General features: G+C 35.7%; 4 protein-coding genes and 1 pseudogene across 4 annotated transcripts; 1 reads left to right on the top strand and 4 right to left on the bottom strand.

Annotated features, from left to right (window-relative positions):
* Window positions 1-100: 100 nt before the first annotated feature.
* On the bottom strand, window positions 101-1,596 carry LOC120150992 (probable WRKY transcription factor 33). The gene is made up of 4 exons (XM_039163558.1): window positions 1,385-1,596; window positions 869-1,299; window positions 624-785; window positions 101-520 (listed from the first exon to the last, which is right to left on the bottom strand). The coding sequence occupies exons 1-4, from the start codon at window positions 1,556-1,558 to the stop codon at window positions 106-108; spliced, it is 1,182 nt and encodes a 393-aa protein (XP_039019489.1). The 5' UTR covers window positions 1,559-1,596; the 3' UTR covers window positions 101-105.
* Window positions 1,597-5,177: 3,581 nt separating this feature from the next.
* Window positions 5,178-6,195, bottom strand: LOC120150800. Its single transcript, XM_039163423.1, has 3 exons — window positions 5,835-6,195; window positions 5,436-5,505; window positions 5,178-5,338 (listed from the first exon to the last, which is right to left on the bottom strand). The coding sequence occupies exons 1-3, from the start codon at window positions 6,006-6,008 to the stop codon at window positions 5,289-5,291; spliced, it is 294 nt and encodes a 97-aa protein (XP_039019354.1). The 5' UTR covers window positions 6,009-6,195; the 3' UTR covers window positions 5,178-5,288.
* Window positions 6,196-7,784: 1,589 nt separating this feature from the next.
* On the bottom strand, window positions 7,785-15,900 carry LOC120151074 (annotated as a pseudogene).
* A 1,733-nt stretch (window positions 15,901-17,633) lies between these two features.
* On the top strand, window positions 17,634-20,380 carry LOC120151072. Its single transcript, XM_039163618.1, has 6 exons — window positions 17,634-18,526; window positions 18,705-18,760; window positions 19,127-19,236; window positions 19,398-19,557; window positions 20,009-20,110; window positions 20,186-20,380. Exons 1-6 carry the CDS (start codon window positions 17,743-17,745, stop codon window positions 20,330-20,332), a joined length of 1,359 nt encoding a protein of 452 aa, XP_039019549.1. The 5' UTR covers window positions 17,634-17,742; the 3' UTR covers window positions 20,333-20,380.
* A 131-nt stretch (window positions 20,381-20,511) lies between these two features.
* Window positions 20,512-22,562, bottom strand: LOC120151075 (polygalacturonase-like). Its single transcript, XM_039163619.1, has 4 exons — window positions 22,076-22,562; window positions 21,279-21,568; window positions 20,963-21,191; window positions 20,512-20,885 (listed from the first exon to the last, which is right to left on the bottom strand). Exons 1-4 carry the CDS (start codon window positions 22,508-22,510, stop codon window positions 20,667-20,669), a joined length of 1,173 nt encoding a protein of 390 aa, XP_039019550.1. The 5' UTR covers window positions 22,511-22,562; the 3' UTR covers window positions 20,512-20,666.
* Between the last annotated feature and the right edge of the window lie 294 nt (window positions 22,563-22,856).

Raw genomic sequence — 22,856 nt, 5'->3', positions numbered from 1 at the left:
TTCACTTTGTCAAATCCTGAATAGTGTTGAAGTTGAAGAGATTATTTATTAAACAAATGAATAAATGCACTAATTCTGTGAATTGAACATTCAGTATTTCCCTTTTCAAGACAGGAATCCATCCAAAAATGAATCATCTCCGGGTTCATCCTTGGCGAATACCTCGTTTGAGAATTGTATTTGGCTCATGTAGGAGCCGATCGACTTTCCCGATCTCGAGAACCCGAAGTCATCATTGTTGTGCTGCAGCATTTCCAAGGTAATTCCCGAGTTTTTGTAACTTATATTGTTAGGCTGACGGGGGATAGCTGAAGGCCTAATAGGCATGGCAATGGGAGCATCAACATTGTTCACAGTTGTGATTGAAGGCCTGTTCATTGCATAGCCTGTTCCACGTGCGGCTGGAACATCATGGTTGTGCTTCCCTTCGTAAGTTGTTATCACGGCTTGCAAATCATTGGACGCTCGCTCGACATGTTTTCTAACCGGACAGCCTATCGTCGTACATTTGTAGTAGCTCCTGCAAGACATTGATGAACACAAGAACAATATCAGCTACAGCTGAATAAGATACATTCAACTTCCTATCAGTACACAATTAGGTGGAGAGTAAATGAAATTGCCTTGGGTTGGGGTTTCCCTTGACTACTTTCTGCCCATATTTCCTCCACCTATACCCATCGTCGAGAATGTCGATATCGCTCGTTGTTTGCACCACTATTCTTGGCTCTTTCACGGCTTTGCTACCACAACCAACGATGCCATCGATCTCGTCTTCACCTTTCCTGCAAAAAAAATCATAAAACCATAAGCAAGAGCAAACACGTTAATGGTGAGAGTTTGTTGTTTTCGTCTAGGCCAAGCTTACCATCTTTTGGAATAGGGTTCATTTTCATTGATGTCATCACCATTACTTGTTGGTGAAGCTTTGTCAAACTGATCCGATATCTCCGACGACGAAGTCTGAGAACCTCTCTTTGATTGAGGCTTGGGATGGTTATGGCTACCCTTGTAAACAATCTCGGTTATCTGTCCGTCCAAAGAAGTCTCCATTTTTTTCTTAGTGGGACAATTCGGGTATGTGCACTTGTAGTAACTCCGTGGATTCTCACTCCCTTTCATTTGCTTCTGTCCGTATTTCCTCCAGTTATACCCGTCTTCAACCTTCCTGTTAGTCAACTCGGATTGCTGCTTCACGGTCTCATTGAAATTCCATGCCGGTTGCTCCACCGAGATGATGTCGGTCGACGGTGGAGGCCTCGGCTGCAGTTCGAACACTTGGAAAGAGAAATCAAACGCCTTGAAAACACATAAAAACAAGAGTTAATCACCATTTATATAACATGAAAACAGTGATTCAGTTAGAGATGATTAAGAAGCATACGTGCGAGTCCAAGAAATCAGTGGGGCTAAAAGCAGAAAAAGGGGAAACAAGAGCTTGAGAGCATGGCAAAGGAGGAGCAAATGATTTGAAGTTCGGGACTTGAAGTACCGGCCAGGCGACGGCGGTGACTTGATTAACGTTGTCCATGTGCATAAAAGGAGACGAAGCTGCCATGGAATAAATTGAGAACCAGAAGGGTGTTGGCTTATGATTTATATAGTTGCCTAATGGTCTTGAAATAATGTCTCTACTATCCTCCATGGGAAGCTAAAAGCAAAGCTTGACCGTCGAAAAATAATACCCGGTCAAAGTATGTGGCTTTGACTGGACTACAGCATATATTAAAATTGAAGTCTCCCATGATAATATGACAGGTATCAATTCCTTATGCGTTTATAAGGAGGGTCAGAAACATCTCTTGCTAAAATTTCAAATAAATCAATGGGAGATGAATCATGAGAGAGTCTTCCTGTGGGTCGGTCATTTTGGCTATGATATCAGCTGTTGCATTTGTCTCACGTCGAACTAGAATGAAAACAACTAGTCAAGCTTTATTGTAGAGAAAGATGATAGATCTTACAAGAGAAATGAGACTCTTAGACGAAGGCAGAGATAAAAGATCAAGAATATCCGTGTTACCAGTTCATACTACAATTCGCTTAAAGCTATTTGACCTGACGAGCTTCAATCCTTTTTAGATATTCTAAAGTTTTATAAATTGAGTTAATTTATCAAATATTAATAGGTAAATTTTATAATGTAAACGAAGCTAAATAAGAAACAAATGTTAACTCAAGTGTACAAATAATTATTATTTAGGTTTAAGCGTGCAACAAGTTATATGCATCTTTCTAAAAATGATTTTATATTATTTCATTAGTTAATTAAATTTTTAAACTCAAAAAATCAATTCATGCGATTCTTTAATTAACGAAAATCGTTATTGACCATTATAATATCGATGTAATACTTCACGATGCTAATGTTAATTAATTATATTTTTTTATTTGTTAATAATACATTATAAATTATTAAAAGATCAAAATATAAGAATATTTAAAAAATATCAATAAAATATATATATGTAGATGAACAATTTAAGTTTGATGTATTAAAAAAACATCACTTTTAAATTTCGTTGATATTAATTTTTTTAACCTGTCAAATTCAACTTATTCATGCAGTTAAGCGATGGTTTAATTATGATTCAAATTAAATCTTATCTTCATATATATATTTTTTTAATTTAGATACGACTTAGATCCCTAAGTTATTTTCTCCCAATACCCTACCCTAGTCCCATCCCTTGAATAGACTCATATGTATTTATAATTTGATCAAAATATTTTAGATATGTTTAATATCATATGTAAACTAACATTTAAAACTTTAATTGATAATCAAATTAACAGAAGGATCTAGTTAACACTGATGCTTATACTTTGAGAACCCAACCAATATTTTGAAGGTAAGGGACCAATTTATAACATAAACAATAGACTAGGGATGTTACGTAGAATTAACCCTAATTATATATAATGGAAAAGTCCAAGTCGGTCCTCTCTGTATCCACTTGGGTCTGGTAAGTTAATCCTTATCTCCACCCCAGACCAGGATTGCTTAGCTCATCTTAATATTATATTAATTCGTTACATAGTCATTGAATGTTTCCATATTTTTATTTCAAGGCTTTTTTATAAATTGACTATTGCTTTTTGTAGTTAAACTCATTTTTAAATTTCATTTGACAATTTCAACTGAACTCTTTCTGTCACTCTTCTGTTTATTATGCTTAGATATTACATCATGTATTATATATTTTAGTATAAACTATATAAATAATCCCTTGACCATATGATAATACTTTATTGAATCCCTCAACTATTAAAAGTTACAATATGATCCCGATTATAGAGCATTAATCTCTCGACTATTAAAAATTACAAAATGATCACCCCATTATTTATATGATATTAACTTGTTGACCGAGATGTTATAAAATATGGTTCAAAAATCATCTGAGCTATATAATTGTTTAAGATTATAGAATCATAATTTATCATATCACAATCAACAGTCTAATTGTTTAAGATTCTAGAATTATATTTTATTATATCACAATCAACATATTAACGTCCAACTCAAACGACCATCGATTTAATAGAAAATGACAAGTCTAAAACATATGAATACTCAAATGACATTTCATAACTTTTAATGATCAGAGACTCAACAAAATAACATTCTATAATCGAAAGATCATTTTATAACTTCAAATCGTCAGGACTAAAAAACACAACACTAGAGACCATTTGTATATTTTACCCGTATTTTATTGAATCTCTCAAACACCGGAGACTATTTTATTGACGTTTAAATAGACACAACATGAATTCCAAATACGGTATATAATATTAAAATAGACAAGTTTGTGTAAAATTCACAATAAAATTTACACGTGAAGCAACAATTTATGTTAGAATCTCTTGAAATATTTTAACCATGGTTTAATTTTTCAAATTTAAGTTTCAAAAAATCATAATTCAAAAGTGTTCCAGCGTCTAAAGGCAACATTAACAGATTATCTTATGATTGATTAACACATGCCATGTGTAATTTTTTCTTAAACAACCCAACCAACAACAAAAAACACTATTTATGGGGAAAAGTTACAAGAAAAATATTGTTACAGCACAGGAACATTCAACGAGACAAAATAGCCATGAGAACCCTGCACATAAGCACAATAGACATTACTTTCCATACAAAGGATTAAAATGTTCATCATACATCAAGTAGTTCATGTTGCTGTCAGATGGGATGCAATACAACAACAGCAGCAGCAGTGACAACTACGTAAAGTGCGTCTCTTTTATGTAATGAATGCAAAACGTTGGGACCGGTTAAAAGTGATATATAAGAATCAGGATGAGCTTTCTACCTAGTTTTTCAGAAGCTTTTCAAATGTGAACTTAGATTCAGCCCCATAGTTTAGCCCCAAGACCACTTAAGCAAGGGTGGAAATACAAGGACAAACACATAAAAGCAGCTGCATATAAGCTGAGCACTTCAAAAGTCACTTGAGCTTGGCAGAAAATAAGGTTCTGCTCCGCTTTAGCTCAAACATGTTGAGATCGTATAGGCTTGTTAGTAAAGTAAACCTACTTGATCAAGCTTATTAATGAGCCAGGCCCAGACCAGTAGATGAAGGAGCTCGGCTTGACTTATCACAACTAAAACCCATCATTCCCCTTTCACTACATTCCTCAAAAGGAACAAGAAAGAGCATATGCGTTAGCCCACTAAACAATTCCTATTATCAACCTAGTGAAAGTGTCCTATAAGTGGGATAAGGAGAAATATAACACATAATATGTGGCCAGTTCAACACAAGAATGCGAGCTTGGAATGCACATATCGACCATCTACGGTAGGAGAGAAATGTGTGACTACATGGGAGAGGAAAGAGTAGACGAGAGCGAGCTTTAATTTAAGAGATACTACGAACAGTTTGTGATAAAACATTAGGTTCTATAAAATGTGTCGACTGTCGATAATCATGTAAATAACCAGTTATGCACATCCCGGGGTATAAGGATTGTTGTATAGGCAAAAGAGAACGTTAGAGTTAGATTATAAGCAAGATGTAAATTTGTAGCAGATCCATGCTTAAATATTACATAAAAGGACCAAGTACATGCCTAAGAATATAAAATGTTCAATGTAGTGAAAAAATGCGAGTTAAGCAAAAGAAGAACAATAATGCACTCCAAAACTGAAATATCGGATTGTTATTCTATAATATTCACTTCAGTGAAGAATACAAATTAATAAGAACAAAGCAGAGCACTAAGGCAACTCACAGTTCTAAATGTTATAAACGCAGAGACCAAAGTATGTTAACTCAAGAATCACCCTTGATTTCATCCGAATCAGAATCGCTTGCATTATAACCTGATAAATACTCAGAGCAACCAACTATCAACTATAAATTATAAATTATCAGTCAACAATTACAAGGTGATGAAGATTGATATTTACAGAGGTGAACCTGGATGCTTATCGCTGACTTTCCAAACCGAAGAGCGCAGCCTCGATGCCCTTGTCATCCAAATTCTTCCCTATAATCACAATATATCAAAACAATGTCAACGTTAATCGGAAGAGACGAAATAAGAAATAACATAAAAAAATCCAAAACCCTGTTGTTGCTCTAAGTTAATTTTGGAACCCAAGAAAATAAAAACAAAAGCTTGAAACTCTTCTTCATCTAATAATGAAATTTAAACAGGAAAATGGCAAATTTCCAAAATTCATCAGTAATATTTGTACATTCTACAAAGCAATCAAAACAGAGAAGCATAAACCCTAAACCCCACCCAAAGTGGAACAAAAAAAAAAGGAAAGCTTTAGGAACCCAATAAGAGGAAAAAGGAAAGAAAAAAAAAACCTTTTGGGCATCTCGGGGAATCCCATAGCCACTATAATACATTTGACCGACGAGAACCTGCATGTTAACGTCCCCAGCTTTGGCTTCCTTGAGAGTGTCTTTGAACCACCGCTTGACGCAATCGGAGACAACCTCGGAGAGAGGCAGGCGTTGAGTGGCGCTGGAGCTCTCCATCTTCTTCTTGGGATTGGGTTTGTCTTCACCTACAATCCGCCGCCGCCGCCGCCGCTGCTGCGTTGGGGGTTTGGCCTTTTTTCGCTCCGTTGAAGGCGGTGACTTTTGCGAGATGTTGAAGCTTGTTGGTTGCGATCGGCAGCGATGTTCCCATAAATTGAATTTTAATCTCTAAGCAAATGGGAAAAAAAATTTAGTGAAAATGCGTTGTGTCCTAATAAAGAAGCCAAAATCTATTACCTTTTTCATCTTTTTTTTTTAGAATTATTTTTTCCACTAATTGTATTTGCTTGGCTTCATGCTCATAAGAAATTAATTATAATCCTTTTAAAAAAGTATTTTATTTTAAAATAAATTCCTTCGGTAATCATTAAATTATTAGATTTTTTTTAAAATCACTAATTTTATTCAAAAATCACTAATTTTATTTAAAATAAGAAATATCATAAACTATAATAAAAAATTATAATCATAATTGTAAATAAGCACATAACAATTTCCTATAATTATTGAAACAAAACTAGCAACTTAAGATCACATAAAGACCATACAAGAAAAAACAATAAAACTCAAACAAAGATAGATACAAATAGATCTGATCGCATGTCAAACGAACCATAAAAGATCAAGTTACTGAAAGATCGCCGATAAATTGTAAATCAGACTCGAGCGACATGAAAATTTATTCATGAACGTATAACGAGTATCCAAATCTAATCCAAGGGTCAAAAATAGAGAAGATATATAATATAACAGATAAACATCATCTTAATTAGTTGTGACAATATAAAATTAACCCTTAGAAAAATAAATAAATAAAAATAACGACTAAACTACTGAAACAAGTGCCAAAAGATAGAAAAACGTGTCATAAAGACAGATGAAAACGTGTCATACAGGCATGCTTATTGCAAATAAAAAAAGAAAATAAAATAAAATGAAATAAAAAATATCGATGGTTAAAAACCAACATTAAAATTTATGTCGTCGATCAACAATGACAACAAAAAAGAAATGAGCGGCTTACTAATGAGAGAAAACTAAGAGAGAAAAAATTACTAGATATTTTTTTAATACAAACAGAAGTTCTTAATTTTATTAAAAGTAGATAATATCCAAATTTATATTAAAAATTTATAACATAGACATAACAAAATATATAATTAGGATATTTACTATAATTATAGACACAATAAACTAGTCACTTAAGATTAAATAAAAATTATATAAAAAAATTTAAAACACATAAATAAACTAAAACAAAATATAAATATGAATAATTCTAACTCTATTTGACAAATGAATCACAACATAAAATCAAATTATGAAACAATTGATAATCGGACATCAAAATCAAACATCATAAAAAAAACTATCTCCAATACAACTAGCAAAAGTAGATGGAGAGTTTTTTCTTCTTTTTTAGGGCTGATGAGAGTTTATTTATAATAAATGACGGGTAAATTATATTGACAATCACTAAGTTTTTAAGGTTTTATTATTTTGGTCACTTAAATCGAAAAGTTTTCTTAAAATCACTGCTTTTAAGGAAAAAATTTAATTCGATAAACCATTTTGACTATTTTCTTACTAATATTATTATCTTACTGGATGATATTCATTTAATAAAAAAAATTAAAATATGGACATATTAACTATTTGTCTACCAAAATATAATAGAAAATGAAGTGATAAAAATCGAGAATTATCAATTAAACACCCCATTCTAGATTTTATGAAAGCTTTTATGATATCACAATATAATAACAAAATAAGAAAAGAATGAAAAGAAAGAAACAAATCTCATAATTGTGTTGGAGTTTTGATTCGTGCATCATCTACTTGTGGCAACATAATAAACCTGACCATTTAACTTTTCACAATTGCATTTCTCTCCTCATTCTTCAACAGCCAGCACCGTAAGTACTAAGAAGATCCATCCACAGCTTTTACTCCACTCTCTCCGAGGCCAAATCAAGTAGTTTACGGAAGAACTGGTGAGGATACACAGGAGGCTGCTCTGCCAGTGCCTGAAAATTATATTGTGCCACCGGAACAACTTAGATATGCCAGAAATGACATATAGTATGTTGAAGCATAAATGAGGCCTCATTCTCCCAATAATCTAGAACATAAATTTAATGCCGATTCGGGACGGGACGGGTTTACCTGATGTATCAACACGGTGGAAGGAGTCATTCCAGGCACCGTATTGACCTCTATGATCAAGACCTGCAACATGATTAATCGGTTTCTTAACTTTGTTCGGCTTAGTCAGGCGCACTCTATAACATGATAGAAGAGACTTACCTCTCCACTGTCAACATTAACAAATGCATCGATTCTTGAAAATCCCTCCAGTTGCAGGGTGTTGGCAATTAGTTTGATACGTTGTTTACATCGCTCCAAAGCCTCGTTACTGATCGAAGAAGAAAACTAATTCAATCGAAAGATCATTACATGAAAATGAAAAGGAAATGCCTGGCTTTGCCCTTCAGAAGTATCAGAAATGCAGTAAAACATTAATGTAAGAGGGAATTAATACATCAATAATGAAGTGAGATGGATATCATATTGAACTCTCTGCAAGGAAGAAACTTGACAAACCTAATAATCGATACCGGGGGAGGAGTCAGATTGATTCCGGTTCCACCTGTTAAAGCAAAACTACATCATTATTACAGATAATGCACGCTATATATATATATATTTCCCTGAACATTATTCAAAACAAAGTTCGCTCCTGTCGAAAGCTTCATACTTCTTTAATTACACGATAAAGATGCAAACTTTGTCGAATGAAGCAGCCCGACATCTTATATACAAAGAGGAGGGGAGGTTTGTATAAAAACAAAGACAAACCTTGGAATTTCTCCTCGAGTGACAGAATGTCACCGGTTTCCTTGACGGTTATGCTAGGACTCAACGGTGCATTGATCCTCGTTTACCGATAACACCGACTGTTACTTCTACCCAGCGACTGTGTCCTTTCCATAGAAGGCGTTGCGAATTTTCTGAAACCGTTTTGGATGAAAGAACAATTTCATCTGTTTCCACAAATGGTTCAAAGATCAAGAGCTCTGGAGGGGGGTTTGGCATCTCAATCATTCCATGTGCCTATACATGCAAGAGAAAGAAAGAAGTTTTTATTGATCCGAGGGCAGATGAAGTGAAGCCATGCTTTATACCTTTGAAAAACTATTCGGAGGAATCCGTAGAAGGCAATCATCCAAGGCTTTTGCATACACTGCAAGGTCCTCTGCACAGCTGCATGTAAGAAATGATTAAAATTGGATCATAATAATGAATAAAACCACAGACTTTTGTATCGAATGACGTAGCTCTAGCAGATACGAAGATTATGAAAATATCATAGTTGAATGGCAAAGGTAAGTCGGCGCTTGGCATTGAACAGGGAAGATAAACCTACCACAATCTTGCAACACCAGTAGAGCATCCATCCCTCGCTGGTTTAATGCATAATGTTTCACACTGAAGCTTTGAGATTAGGTCATTCCAAGTCTGAAGAATGGGCATTTTCAACAAATCCTCTTTTTTCTTCACATCTTTGTTTATGGTAAGAACTCCCTTGTCTCTCAGCTGTTGATTTCCATGAACTAAGCTGCTTAGTAAATAAAAATCTACTCGAACCGATAATGAATCAAAGAAACGCTGTTTGACTTTCAAATATATATCTATTTGCTTAACATACATGATCAAGAGCCAGAGAAGTTGCAATTTTATCCATGCAAACTTTTGAAGCCGTTATGCCAGGACCTTCGCAGGAAAGAGAATTCGAAAGAAACAAAAATCGATTAACCATAAAAAGAACAATGCAACCATGATATATAAGAAGCAACAAGGATGAACCTGTATAAGGAATTCCTTCAGCACCCAGCAAAGACTGAAGTGTTCCATCTTCACCAATGCCTCCATGCACTGCAATTAACATTAACTTGGTCATCGAAATCGAAAACAAGCTGAAATGGATCCACTTTTTTAGAAGATAATATATCAGCATAATTTAATAATTTCCCAAATACCCGAATTAGGCTATCTGCAACACAAATGGAATATATAGAAAACCATCTAGCATTACCGACTAAACAGCTAAGAAACAGAACCTGCAATAAAAACTGTTGCATCGACTTCTTGGCATACTGTATCCACTCTTCAGTGAATACCTTGTTGGTAGCTCATCAGTTATGTCAAACCCAGTAAACCAACCATGTTTCGTCAAACCTTCTGCGAGTTCGTTCATCACTTGGTTTCTTAAGTGAGAAGTCAAGGCAGCTCGAGCTGGCTCAATTGCCTCCATGCATGCATCAAGGACTTCCTCCGTTGTATGCCTCAACACAAGGGAGTAACTGTGTGTGAGAGAGAAACATAAGTTCATTTGTCAAATTAGATTAATAAGATATGGAAGGGGCTAACCACCAACAAGTGAAATAATCAGAATTCCAAGATTAGCTTCTTCCATGATAGACCAACAGGCAATGAGAAAAGGAAAATGGAAAGGCCATAAGAAAAAAAGTTATCCTAGAAACTATGCATTTAAAAAAGAAGAAAAAAAAAGATGTGGTCAGATATTTAAAAGATATACTCACGGTAACGACCAAACTTCAATGGAACTTGAATCAGGGTCCGATTTATCTGAATCTGTAGTAGATGAATGGTCAATTGAGCGAGCAAGCAAACAGGGAGTTACTTCAACCTGTAGACACCAACATTAATATCTCAGACAGTGCCATACCTATAAAACATTTGGATCATAATATAAATGACACCAACTTACATCGTCAAATCCTTGCAAATTGAGCCAAACATTAGTTCCACTCATAAGGGATACCTGTCGCTCCGAAGTGTCTCCTCCAAAAATTACAAAGACTTTCCGAAAGCCTTGACGCCCTTTGGATGTTTCATTAAGCTTTGAGGATTTTATTTTTTTCTGCAGCTGACCTGATTTACTACTAAATGTAGCAAGCTCAGGAAACCTCAAGCAAGCCCGATGGATAATGTTTCGCAGAATGTTCGAATGAGAAAATCCAACCTGAAAAAACTTGCATGTATTAAATCACAAAAATTCTCCTACCTTGACTCTACTCATGCAATATGATTTGCAAATCAGTCAGAACCAATGAACCATAAAAGAAAGGATAAAACTTCCATACTTCAAATATCATTACTCATTAGTCATTTCATAATCATACAAAGGAGCCATAAAGGCTCAATAGACTGTAGTTTTTTGCTCTCTATACTACAAAAAATTGCTACCTACAGAAGTTATTTCTAATTGCACTGCACATTTAAATGTGGTTACTTTTACAGGCCATTGCAGGACATATGATAGATCTTTTCCATGTCATATAGAAGCTATAATCAATGCTTACATTAAACACCGGAAAAACTTCTATATCTATTCAGAAGTACCTTTGAAGCTTGCTGAAACAAGAAACTTGTCTGTTCCATCCCACTAATCTGAAAGATAATAAGGAAAACTCATTACGAGTTCTAAGGAACTTCAAACCAGCAGGTAAAGTAAAAAAATCAGAGATTGATCTTACCAAGTTATGTCAGTAAATAGAACTGTACCAAATTCTGTCGTTCCAAATTTATCTTCAGAAGAAGCTGATGCTTTTGTGGAAGAGGGCAAAAACCACCCATCAATTCGAGCAAAATGACGCAAACCAAGCCTTTGAAACAACAAAGATGCTCCTTCTCGGATACTTTTGATTATTTCAATAGGAAAACGAGGAGGAGTGTGATATGCAACCTTGAATTACAGAAATATTTCTGAATTAGGAAGACAATCATATATTCAATTATCAAGTGGGAACTCAAAACCATAAAGATTAAACACTCATTCTTAGTGTTGCTAGTGTGACCAGTGTATCTAGATGGAAAATTTAGGGATGCAGTAATGAAAGACCTGTTGTGTGGGAAGATACTTCCTTCGATAATTAAAAATTGCATCTATCTCCCTTACATCACCACTACCTTGAAATTGAAGCTCCACCTGGGCCACAGTTTCCTTAGTGTTAAATACCAAATCATCGACCGAGCTGGAGTAAGAATTATTCATTCATCCAATAGTATATTGAAAGTGTACAAGATATTAATCTATGAAGATAAGAAGCATGTGGGGAAAGAATTCTACATTCATCTAAAAATTAATAGAAAAGTATAAGATAATTTTATGACCAAAAACTAATCCATGGAGCTAAAATGTTACATTAAAGGAATTCTAGAATTTGTTTTAACCTCCATTGAAATTCTAACAATTATTTTCACTATTTATTAGTCAAAGTTTAGCTCCTATGAACAGTTGAAATTTGAAAAGTAATGATTCAAAATTAGCCTCTAATGTGATAAAATTACTCATGCCAACTTTTAAGGGATTTTCCCCCTAGAAGGTGGAAACAAAGAACAAAACTACTGTTAGAAAACTTGAATTTGTATATAGTCCATCTTATGGTAGATTTACATGGAATTGCCTGTCCAGCTCAGTTGGTAGAGCACAAGGCTCTTAATCTTGTGGTCGTGGGATCGAGTCCCACGGTGGGCAATTCATAATTCGGAGGTTTCTTACGGAAGCTGCTCTCAACCTGGGGTTTAGGGTAGTTTACTATCCTACCTCCCCTTACCCCATTACATATGGGAATAAGGGTCAACTAATTTTTTTTATGGTAGGTTTACATGATAAACAACAGTATCTAGGTTACCTCAGTTGGCAGTAGAACAACAGGTTGGCAATCAAAACCATAGCCCACATCAAGAACAATGGCTGTGAATTCACTCCCTCCTTCAAGAAATAGTTCAACGAGGACTCTATCATCGATTCCCTTTCCAAGAAAAGAAAAGAAAAACAGGTATCATTAGTTACACCAATGGCAGCTTCAAAGGATCATTTCTAAGTCATAAAATTTAGCCATTTTCTCCTCCAGCTCAGTCCAGAATTAATCAATCCTGTTTGTCGATACTTCAGGACAGTTTCAACGGAAATATTATGTTCAAGTTTAAACCCATTTACTTCATTCTTCCAAAAGGAATGAAAAATTCTTTCGAATTTTCCATTACTAGAAGATAACAGAATAGAAAATAATATACCGCACAAAAGTATTTGCATATTCAGAAGGATTTTTAAGGATAATAGGATCTGAGGCCTTATATAAACCAAACTCGCTAGTGCATCCTCATGCGTTGGCTAGATCCTAGATTGAAGAATATTAACAGCGGGTTAATATTGTGTATGAAAACTTGATATACCTGTGAAATGATTTCTTTAGCCTTTGTAAGTGAATCTTTAACTCCATATGCAACTGTGACACCGATGCTTGACCCTGCTCTTGCTGGTTTGACCTAGAAAAATATGTTATCATTAAACTTCAAGGCATAAGGTATGTCAAATTAACTCATTATGGCTAGATGTACCTAACTTTTACGCAAGTGCAGAAAGTATGACTTACCACAACTTTCCCGGTGTTAGAGTCCAAATGGTTGCTTGAAAACCATTCGGATAATTCATCTCGATTCACTTCATTTTCCTAAAATACCCTCAATATTTCAACAGCACAAACTACAATAAGACATTTGATTCCAAAAATGCTTATACAAGTTCTACTATTAAACAGAAATGTTTTCATCGGTTCTAAACTATAGAAGTAAAGAGACAGCTTTTCGATACAGGGATCATAAATAACATTACTGCAGCACATATATGAAATGTTACAAACTCAACCAGATTTTCTAGATATTTGATTTTTGCTTAGAATTTCCTACATTATATATATCTGGACCAAAATTTTCCACTGAAGAAGGCAACTATAGAGTTTTATGATAAGGGTTCAAGGAAGTATCTTAGAATCTAGGTAAAAGCGAATCAGGTAAAGCACTTCAGCAATTCAATAACCTCCCAAAATCATCTTTACGAACAATAAGATTGAAGTCAAAATAACAGAAAATCACTATATCAGGAGCCAAATATGAGTCGATAGAGATTTTATCACCTAGTAAACATATAGATCAAACATTTTAGAAAGTGCATATGCTGTGTGTTCGGCAGGGATTATAAACATAAAAGCCTGAATATGGATTTGTGACGAATTAAAAAAAAAGGATCAAGGAAACTTAAGAAAGTTACCTGCACTAAGAAACTAGGTACCGTTACAAAACCATGTTTGCTAAGGCCGACAGAGGCATCGTACTGCAATAAAATAAAGAAAAGCGAGTTACCATTACAGCCAATTAACCCTCATTTGTAAGAGGTCTTCGGAATTAAATGAGTCAGGGCATACTTTAAGTTACCTATCAATAGCGATTGATAAGCTTTGTTAGGACCTCCCTTGTAATTTATGAACAGGGGATTAAGTAATGATCATAAAGCAAGTTTGCATGTTCTTTTCACAATATGCAGCTAGGGCAACAATACAATAGCTTGTCTAGGACTGATCAGGTTATCTAAATTGCAGATGATCAAATGTACATGATAAATTCTTATGTTACGAGTGTTTCAGCATCCCCAGATATAGCAAGTCTAATATCAACAAATTACAATGTGCAAGACCACTGGTTTCTAACTCGAGTTCTAGATAATGAATTGTGATACATTACATTAGGTGGTTAGGTTTACACAAGAAGTAGAAACAGATTAATCATGGAGATATGAGAAATAAAGTTCCCGAACCTTGTCAAATGCTTGTCGACACTCCTTGGATCCCGTGCCAACAAATGGAACATTATATTTTTCCAACAGCTCCTGAATAGTCAGTCCATAACATGAAGTATACTGTATTATCTAACATGCCGCGCAGTAGAAAACCTGAGAAGTAATAAAATGTTTGTCTGCAATTGATAACGAAGAATAATAGTAATGCACCTGTATGCCACCATCTTCACCGAACCGACCATGTATTACAGGGAAAACTATGTCCACCGAGACAGCTAGATGCTCGGCAAATTCAGACAAAGACCGGAAACCTTGGGCAAGACTGCAAAAGATGGAGAAATTCAGTAACCTTTCAAGACAATTTCTATACTAGTGTACAATTAGGAAAGTAGTATGAACTTGCTGACCTTTCGAGCTTAAAATCAAAATCCGAAGGAGTGTTGGAGTATACCTAAAGAAGTAATTTCATCACAGAATTAAGGGACTAATCAGTGATAAAATTTATCCACTAAAATGTAATAAAAGATGAGAGCTGACATGCATAACCATCATTACTTGAAAGTACAAAGTACAAACCTGAGCAGAGGATATTGCAAAGGCATTGAGATGAGCATCAATGTAATAGCAGCTGACATGCAAATCCTCCCCCTGAAATTAAAAAACAATAAGCATTATATATATGTGAACTGTCACTCAGTATTATAATGAATTTGGATGTGTATGATGAATTGAATTGAATTGAAGTGAGTTGACCTGTATGTGATCAAGCACTGAACGAGCAGAGTTCAAGGAAATCCCACGCTCCGCCGATGGACCGCCACATATCACACCAACTCTCAACACCCGACTTGTCTCCTCTTTATCTCCCAGCACAGCGTCCGCCACTTGAGCGGTGGCGCGTGTGATTCCAACTCTCGATGTTTTTGCACAAGAAGAAGAAGCAGTCACTAATTTCCGGGTGAACCCAGAAAGTGAGTTCGAGGAGAGATGAAGAGAGGGTGATGAGCTGTTCCGGCATGGATTGTTGACTAGAAAGGAGAGATTGGAGCCGCAACCAAGGGACGCCATGGGTAAAGAGGAAGGATTCAGAAAGGTTGATGAAGAGAAAGGAATCTAAAACATACTATAAATAACGAAAGGAGTTGGTGGGGAATTTGTTTTGTTGTACTTCTTTATTGTGATTAAGAAATTGATAACCGGCGGCAGAGTGACAAAGCTTTGATTCGTTTGTTTCTTCCTGGAATCTCTTCGTTGTGCTGTTATGATTACATTTTTATTTAATTTCTCAACTACCCCAAAGAGTGAAGAGTGACTCAGTGAGTTGGGCCGCCTAATACTTGGGAGTTTACCGTTGGTACAATCAGTCATCAGTTAGTTAGTTACCTTGGAGTTACCGCTGTATAAACTCCGGTCCGGTACTCTTAATTCATCTTTGTTGTTGTTTACCCGTTTCCGGACAGAGCAACTATATCTCGATTCGATTTGAAAAAATTAAACATTTATTCGATGTTAAAATTCTTGATTCGATTAGAGTTAACTCGTAGTTTTATAAACTCGACTCGGCTCGAAAAAATTTCAATTTGGAATCGAGTTATAAAATATAATTTCCAAGTTTGAGTCGAGTCTCTTAACTCTAAATGACATATGTATATCACATATGAAAACATGTGTATATCACATATGGTTATAGAAAATCGTTTAAATTGTAATCAAATAATACCACAACATTATAAATATTTATATTAAACAAAAACTCAATAATTTGACTCGACTTGATAAATTTTAACTCGACTTGATTCAATCAAATACTCTCTCCTGTCTATACATGTATCCTTCAATAAACGTAGCTTATGAGTCAGATACGTCTTATAAATTTTCATCAAAATTATTTTACTCACAAAAAGAGTTTTATCACCACTTCGTGGATTGTATCATTTCTATCACAATATCTTTTTAGAGTTTTAGGATATTTTCAATAATTGTAAACTCTAAGTTATATTTCTTTTTAATTTTTTATATAAACGTTTAAGATTTTTTTTTCTTCATATTCGTTATTCAGATTATGAGTATGTTTATTATAAATTGTTATTAGATCAAATATTATACTCTCGGAAATTTTAGTATCCTCATAATGTAAATCATTTTCTTTTTAACTCTTTACCGAATTTTATGTTAATTTTAAAGAGAATTTTTTAAGAATCACTTCAATAACATAATTTCTTTGTATAAAAGAATGTTATCAAGTATTTTTTTAATCTATTTTAATAATTTTAAATTACTAAGATTTTAATTATTTCATTCAAGTTTTGGCATTTCAATTTAATAGGATAAAAAGTTCTCAAGTTGTCATACTTATACATTTATAATGACAAAATTATCCCCAATGTCATTTTGCTCATATATTCTCATTTTTTTAACATTTTAAAAGTGTTTCAATTTTTTTTTGTCAAAACAGTCTTTATTAGATGAAAATCGTTAATTGACTAGTAACCAACACATATTATTGATGTGATATTTTTACATGCGTTTAATTGATGAAATAACCCCATGATATCAATCCAATTTTTACTAAAAATTTTAAGTTATTCGAATTCTATTTTATAACTTGACTCGAATTTAAAAAGATTACGAGTCAGTCTATAAATATACGAATCAAATTTGTTCGAGATAAATAAGAAAAATAAATTTTTAAATTAAATCAAATTTTACTTACGTTTAAATATATATATATTCACGTTATATATGTCAAAGACATGTATTGATACCAACACAAACTAAAATTAAGATAAGGAGAGAAAATTAGGAACACACGTACTTAGTAGTCCCACCATGAAAAGGTGAAATAAGGAAAGAAGTATAGGAAGTCCAATTGAAAAGTGGGAAGTAGAAAGCAAGCACGGAACAAAAACAACAGAAATGGGGGAAATTGAATTTTTGTATTTAAAAGTGAAGTCTCAAATCCTGATGTAGCTTTCTTCTTCCTCGCGGTTAACAACATTCGGCCATAAATTGAATGGAGCCAAACCAAACTGTTTACTTTCTTCTTTAATATATTAGTTTACATAACGGATGAAGAAGAGCCATAACATGTTCTTCCTCTTGCGCATTCCATGTACGTCTCCTCCTCTCTGTGTATTTGGTTACACCAAACCCAAACCATATCGTCCGCCGCAGCTCTCCTTCTCAACTCCCCGCCGCTCCCGCCGTTCTCGCTCTTCCCGTTCTCGTTGGAGCCACAAACACGACGAAAACAGCCAGGGCCTCAGCCTTAAACGAGCCATTGATTTCGATTCATCCGCCGATAACCCCAACCTCAAATTGCTCATCCATTTCGACCCTCTCTCACCCTTATCTCACCTTGATCGCTTCGTCTCTTTCTCCAACGATGCTTTCCAAGACCTCATACATTCGGTTCATATCGATACCCAAACTCGCACTTTTCGACTCTCCTGTCGCCAGTCGACCCTTAAATTCTTCGCTGTTGTCCTCGTTTGTGGTTTCCTCATTGCTTTCGCTTTCAGGCTTTGCATCAAGCTCGGTGTGGCCATCCGGGCTCAGTTTTTACCGAAACCCAAGGTTATTGTTCGGCGGGACCGGAGTCTTGGAGGCAGAGAAGTGATTGTTGGGACAAACAGAAACCAGGGTCATCTTCCTCCTCCTACTAATTTCAATGCCTTTGACGATCCTTTATCCTTATCCACAACTTCAACTCTTGCCAATAGGACAAATTATTCTCGCCTCCATGTTAGTGAGAAATTGCCCAAATGGTGGCCTCAACCGGTTTCTGCGCCTAAAACTGCTTCGGTATTTGATTCTGAGTATTACCAGACTCGGGCCAACAGATTGGTCAAAGGTCCATTCTTTGTTGCTAATGCTATGAACTAATTTTATTTTCATTCAATAGTAATACTAAACTTTGTTCATCTTGGATTGCATGTAAACACTGCTCCTTTATATAAAATATTATCTTCTTGTTAGACACTAGATACTCATGTACATCTTTGATTTCAACTGATGAACTTTATGTCCAGCCATCATCGACAATAGATTGAGTGGAAAGGACTTTACTGAGGAGGATATAATTCAAGTCAGTGCCTTCTTGACTCATCGTGTTATAGTTCTAAAATGTTCTATTTTGGATTCTGTTTGTAGTTGTTTTGTTTTATGTACAATAGTTAACGGATTCATAGGACGTTGGAACGAATGCAAACATATGTTTAGTGATTTTGTTTATGCAGCATAATAGGCTCTTACTTTGTTTTACCCTGTATGTTGTTACTATTTCTTGTTAATTAGAATGGGAAATATTAGAGTTCTCTTGAGCTTCGATAAAATTCCCGAATTGGTTCTAATGGATTTAATGTTCTATTACTACAATTTCACTTCCTTTGCTGGATTAGCTGATTCTTGAACAATGTGTTGTCCTTTCTTGTTGGTCTCTATGTGTGAGCAGTTGCGTCAAATATGCAGGACATCTGGTGTGCGTGTCTCCATTGACACAACAAACACAGGGGATTCACTGTATCGTGCAGCAGTTGAGTTGGTTCTAAACGTTTGCTGCAGGTATAGAGTTTTCTATTATCATTATTTGCGAAAGTTCTACACTTTTTGTGATGGTGCATGTTGTTTCGATGTTTGATACTTTGTCTTCTAACTTGCTTCACTGGATATTCTTGTGCTCCTACTGTTTCGGTTAACCAATAACATGCTTAGAGATTATGCAGGGCATCAAGTCAGTCTACTGACGTTCAGATTGATGGTGAGGATGCTCGACAATTCTTTGCTGGGCTAGTTGAAAATATTGGACTTGACAATATCCGTGCTTCTAGAATGACATCTGCTGGTGTTGCTGCAAGAACACGTTATTGTTTTTTGCAGGCTTGGGTAATTTTTCATATTCTTGTTCTTACACGTGCTAGCTTTTGCACATGTTGATGATTTTCTATCCTACTTCCATCGGAATTTTCCGAGCATCATAGTGTAGATGCAGAGTGGACCTTGGGAAACCAATAGGATCTTACCTACCTAGATAACCTCATAAACAGGGAAGAAACAATCACTGGCAACTTTATTGTTGAAATTTATCTGTTAGCAGAAGTTTGCGTCCTGTTTTCCAGAAGACTTTTGTATAATTTATCATCTGACATATGGACACCAGGCCTTGGAAAATTTATATGATATTTAAGTTGCAGTAACACTGTATTTGTCTTAAAGTTGTATCAACTGATAATATTACAGCTTGGTACAGGGTTCCTACCCCTTTCTCATGTTTATATAACTTCAAAGAAGGGATTTCGGTCGGTATCTTGATCTTCATAGTGCCATTTGGTTGCAGGCTTTTGAAATGCAAGGCAAACGTACAGAAGCAGTGTCGGAACTGTCCAAGATATGTCTCATATGTCTCATGCACAGCATTTTTCCTCCCGGAGAGTCCTCTGTATGTAGTTTGTTATTTTCATTTTGTTTGTGCTACTTTTTTTGTGTTTGTTAATTTTGTTTCTATCGCCCACAGCCTGAGATGGAGATGGTTGCACGAGCATTGGAGAAAATTTTGAAGGTGGAGCAGAGGGAACTATTGATGACTATGGTGTTAGCGATTTGTAACTGTAGTGAAGAAATCCGTAGAAGTACGGCAGAGGCTCTAGGTTTGGTATATTGACACTCGTATGGCTTTTTTGCTTTGAAATTTATATTGGAAATAATAATCAACTCATCGGTGTCGATTACTTTCATTGTATCTTAGAGATAGAAATATTATCAATCAATTCATTCATTCATAGATCCTCAAGGTGTCCATGAAGGCAATTGTTAAGAAATCAAACCCATCTGGGTTGAATCTCCTACACTACTACACCATGCTCATTGCAAGGCCAGGCTCCAATGTAGCTCAATGGAGCTAACAGCGCCACAGACTCAGGCAAGGCAACTACTACTTAACACAGTATTATATAATAATAATAATAAGACCATTGTTTCTTCTGGGCTGGGCATTTCTACAAACAACTTGTAGGCTGAACAACCCCGAGAGAAGTTCCACCGGCGTGCTTACATGAAGCTGCAGCTACTGCATTCTTGTACGTAAGAGTCACCCCTTCCATTCGTATCCCACTGCACGGATGCTTAGAACTGCAATCAAAGTTTACAGCAACCTCTGTCGCTGACGTTCCATGTATGTCTTGGTATGTCACATCGCTAACTTTAACTCCCGAAACCTGTACAAATATGCAAAATATGTCAATGTGTTATTCATTTGTTTCTCGACAAAGTAAGAATAAGGTCAACGATGAACCTGATCGGGACAGTTTTTGTTGCCGGGGCAGTAGTTCTGGTCGATCACGATGGGATTTTCGACGTTCTTCATAGTAATATGTTGGAAAACAATGTTCCTTGCAAATCCATTGCTTGGTCTTGCCCAAGACTTGATCCTCACTCCATTCTGGGTACCTATGAATGTGGCTGTTTTAACTGTTACATTCTGAACACCAGCCTCATTCTGGTCCTTCCCCAAGCTCCCAATGCTGTATAATCACGGTGTTATATCAGAATGATGTTTACGAATTCGCAACGATTTGTTTGTGTTGGTGTTGATTGTGGTTGTTTTTTACCTGATACCGTGGCCGGGGCCACATGTGATTTTCTCCATCCAGAGATTAGTTGCACCAGGGCCAATTGAGATGCAGTCATCGCCTGTTTGAATCCTGGAGTTGAGGATGGTGACGCTGCTCGATAGTTGTACATGAATACCATCGGTGTTGGGGCTGTTACCGGAGGCAATGACAGACACTCCTTGCAGTTTCACGTTCTGGCAGCCGTTGATTACGATGTGAAACATCTGGCTGTTTAACGACTTTAACCCGACGACAATGATGTTCTTCGATTTGCTAAAGCTTAGTGTCTGCGTCGCAAGTAATATAGAATGTAACCAAAAACAAAATATAAAAAAGGGAAGGGACCGTAAACGTAAAATCGAAGTGGGTGACTAAGAAAGCTTGAACGTTAGTTTATTAATTAATCTAACTAAAGCTGGTCAAAATGTAACGCCAATATATATTGGTCAAATTATGGTTTTGGACACTACTATGCTCAAATTTGGAATTATCTCTAGTTCAATTTGGTGTAATTTGATCCACTTACTAGTTTTATAATGCAATTAGTTCAAATAACCAACACTGTTAGTATTTCATTAAAATGCATACATGAAATTAAATACAAAATCTAGAATAATAGAGGGACTAAAACCAAAATTAATCCAATATTTTATATTTTAACTGATTAAAAACATGTTTCCTCTTCCACTTTCAAACCTGAAGCAACTAAACTCACGGCGTATGAAAAAAATCATGAAGTCTAATCTTCATTACTACTCTGAATCAATATAATGGGAAAGAACGATTCAACTCACCGTTGCACCGTCGGGGCAACTCTTGCCGGAGTTCTTACAAGCCCACAAGCCAGTCCCCTTAGCATCAAATTTTCCGCCAAGAATGGAAACCCCATCAACGTCCTTAAACGCAACCCAGCTGTCGGCCTTTCCGATGACCCGATAATCGGTCGGAGCCACGAGGGTCCCGTCGATCCGAATCGTGATAGCCCTGTTCTTGCATTGGCCCTGAAACTCCACACTGCGCAACAAAAACCTCCCTTTGGGTACGTAGATGCTCGCGGGGCTAGTGGAGGCACAGGCCCGAGTCCATGCAGCTAAAAAGGCTTTGGTTGAGTCGGTTGAGCCGTCGGGTTTGGCACCATAACTCAGCACGTTGAGCTTTAACACTGCAGAAACAGATGGGGTGATGAAGAGAAAGAGAAGTGGGAGAAAAAGGAGGAGACGAGTGGTCATCGTGTTGAGGAGTAAGAAGTAAACCGAGTGATGAAGTGGTGGTGATAATGGGAGTTGAAACGGTTTGAGTTGGAGCCGAGACCTGAGGGAGCATATATTTATATTCGCTTCTGGCAATAATATAACAATACACTTTGTATTAAAAGTGTTGTGCTGGATTAATTAATGATTAACCATCACCAATAAGCAAGCTGCGCCGGAATGGATTTTTAAGGGTTTTCTTCTTCTTCTTATTTTTTATTAATTACAAAAGATATTACATTCTGAACCCATTAAGTTAAACCTCAGATACATTAAATATCACTTTTAAATATTCTTAATTATTTAGAAGGTTACATAAATTGAT

The sequence above is a fragment of the Hibiscus syriacus genome, unplaced genomic scaffold, assembly GCF_006381635.1.
Source record: "Hibiscus syriacus cultivar Baekdansim isolate YM2019G1 unplaced genomic scaffold, ASM638163v2 tig00111027_pilon, whole genome shotgun sequence".
In the NCBI taxonomy this organism is placed as follows: Eukaryota; Viridiplantae; Streptophyta; class Magnoliopsida; order Malvales; family Malvaceae; genus Hibiscus; species Hibiscus syriacus.
This window is presented reverse-complemented; position numbering and strand designations above follow the sequence as displayed.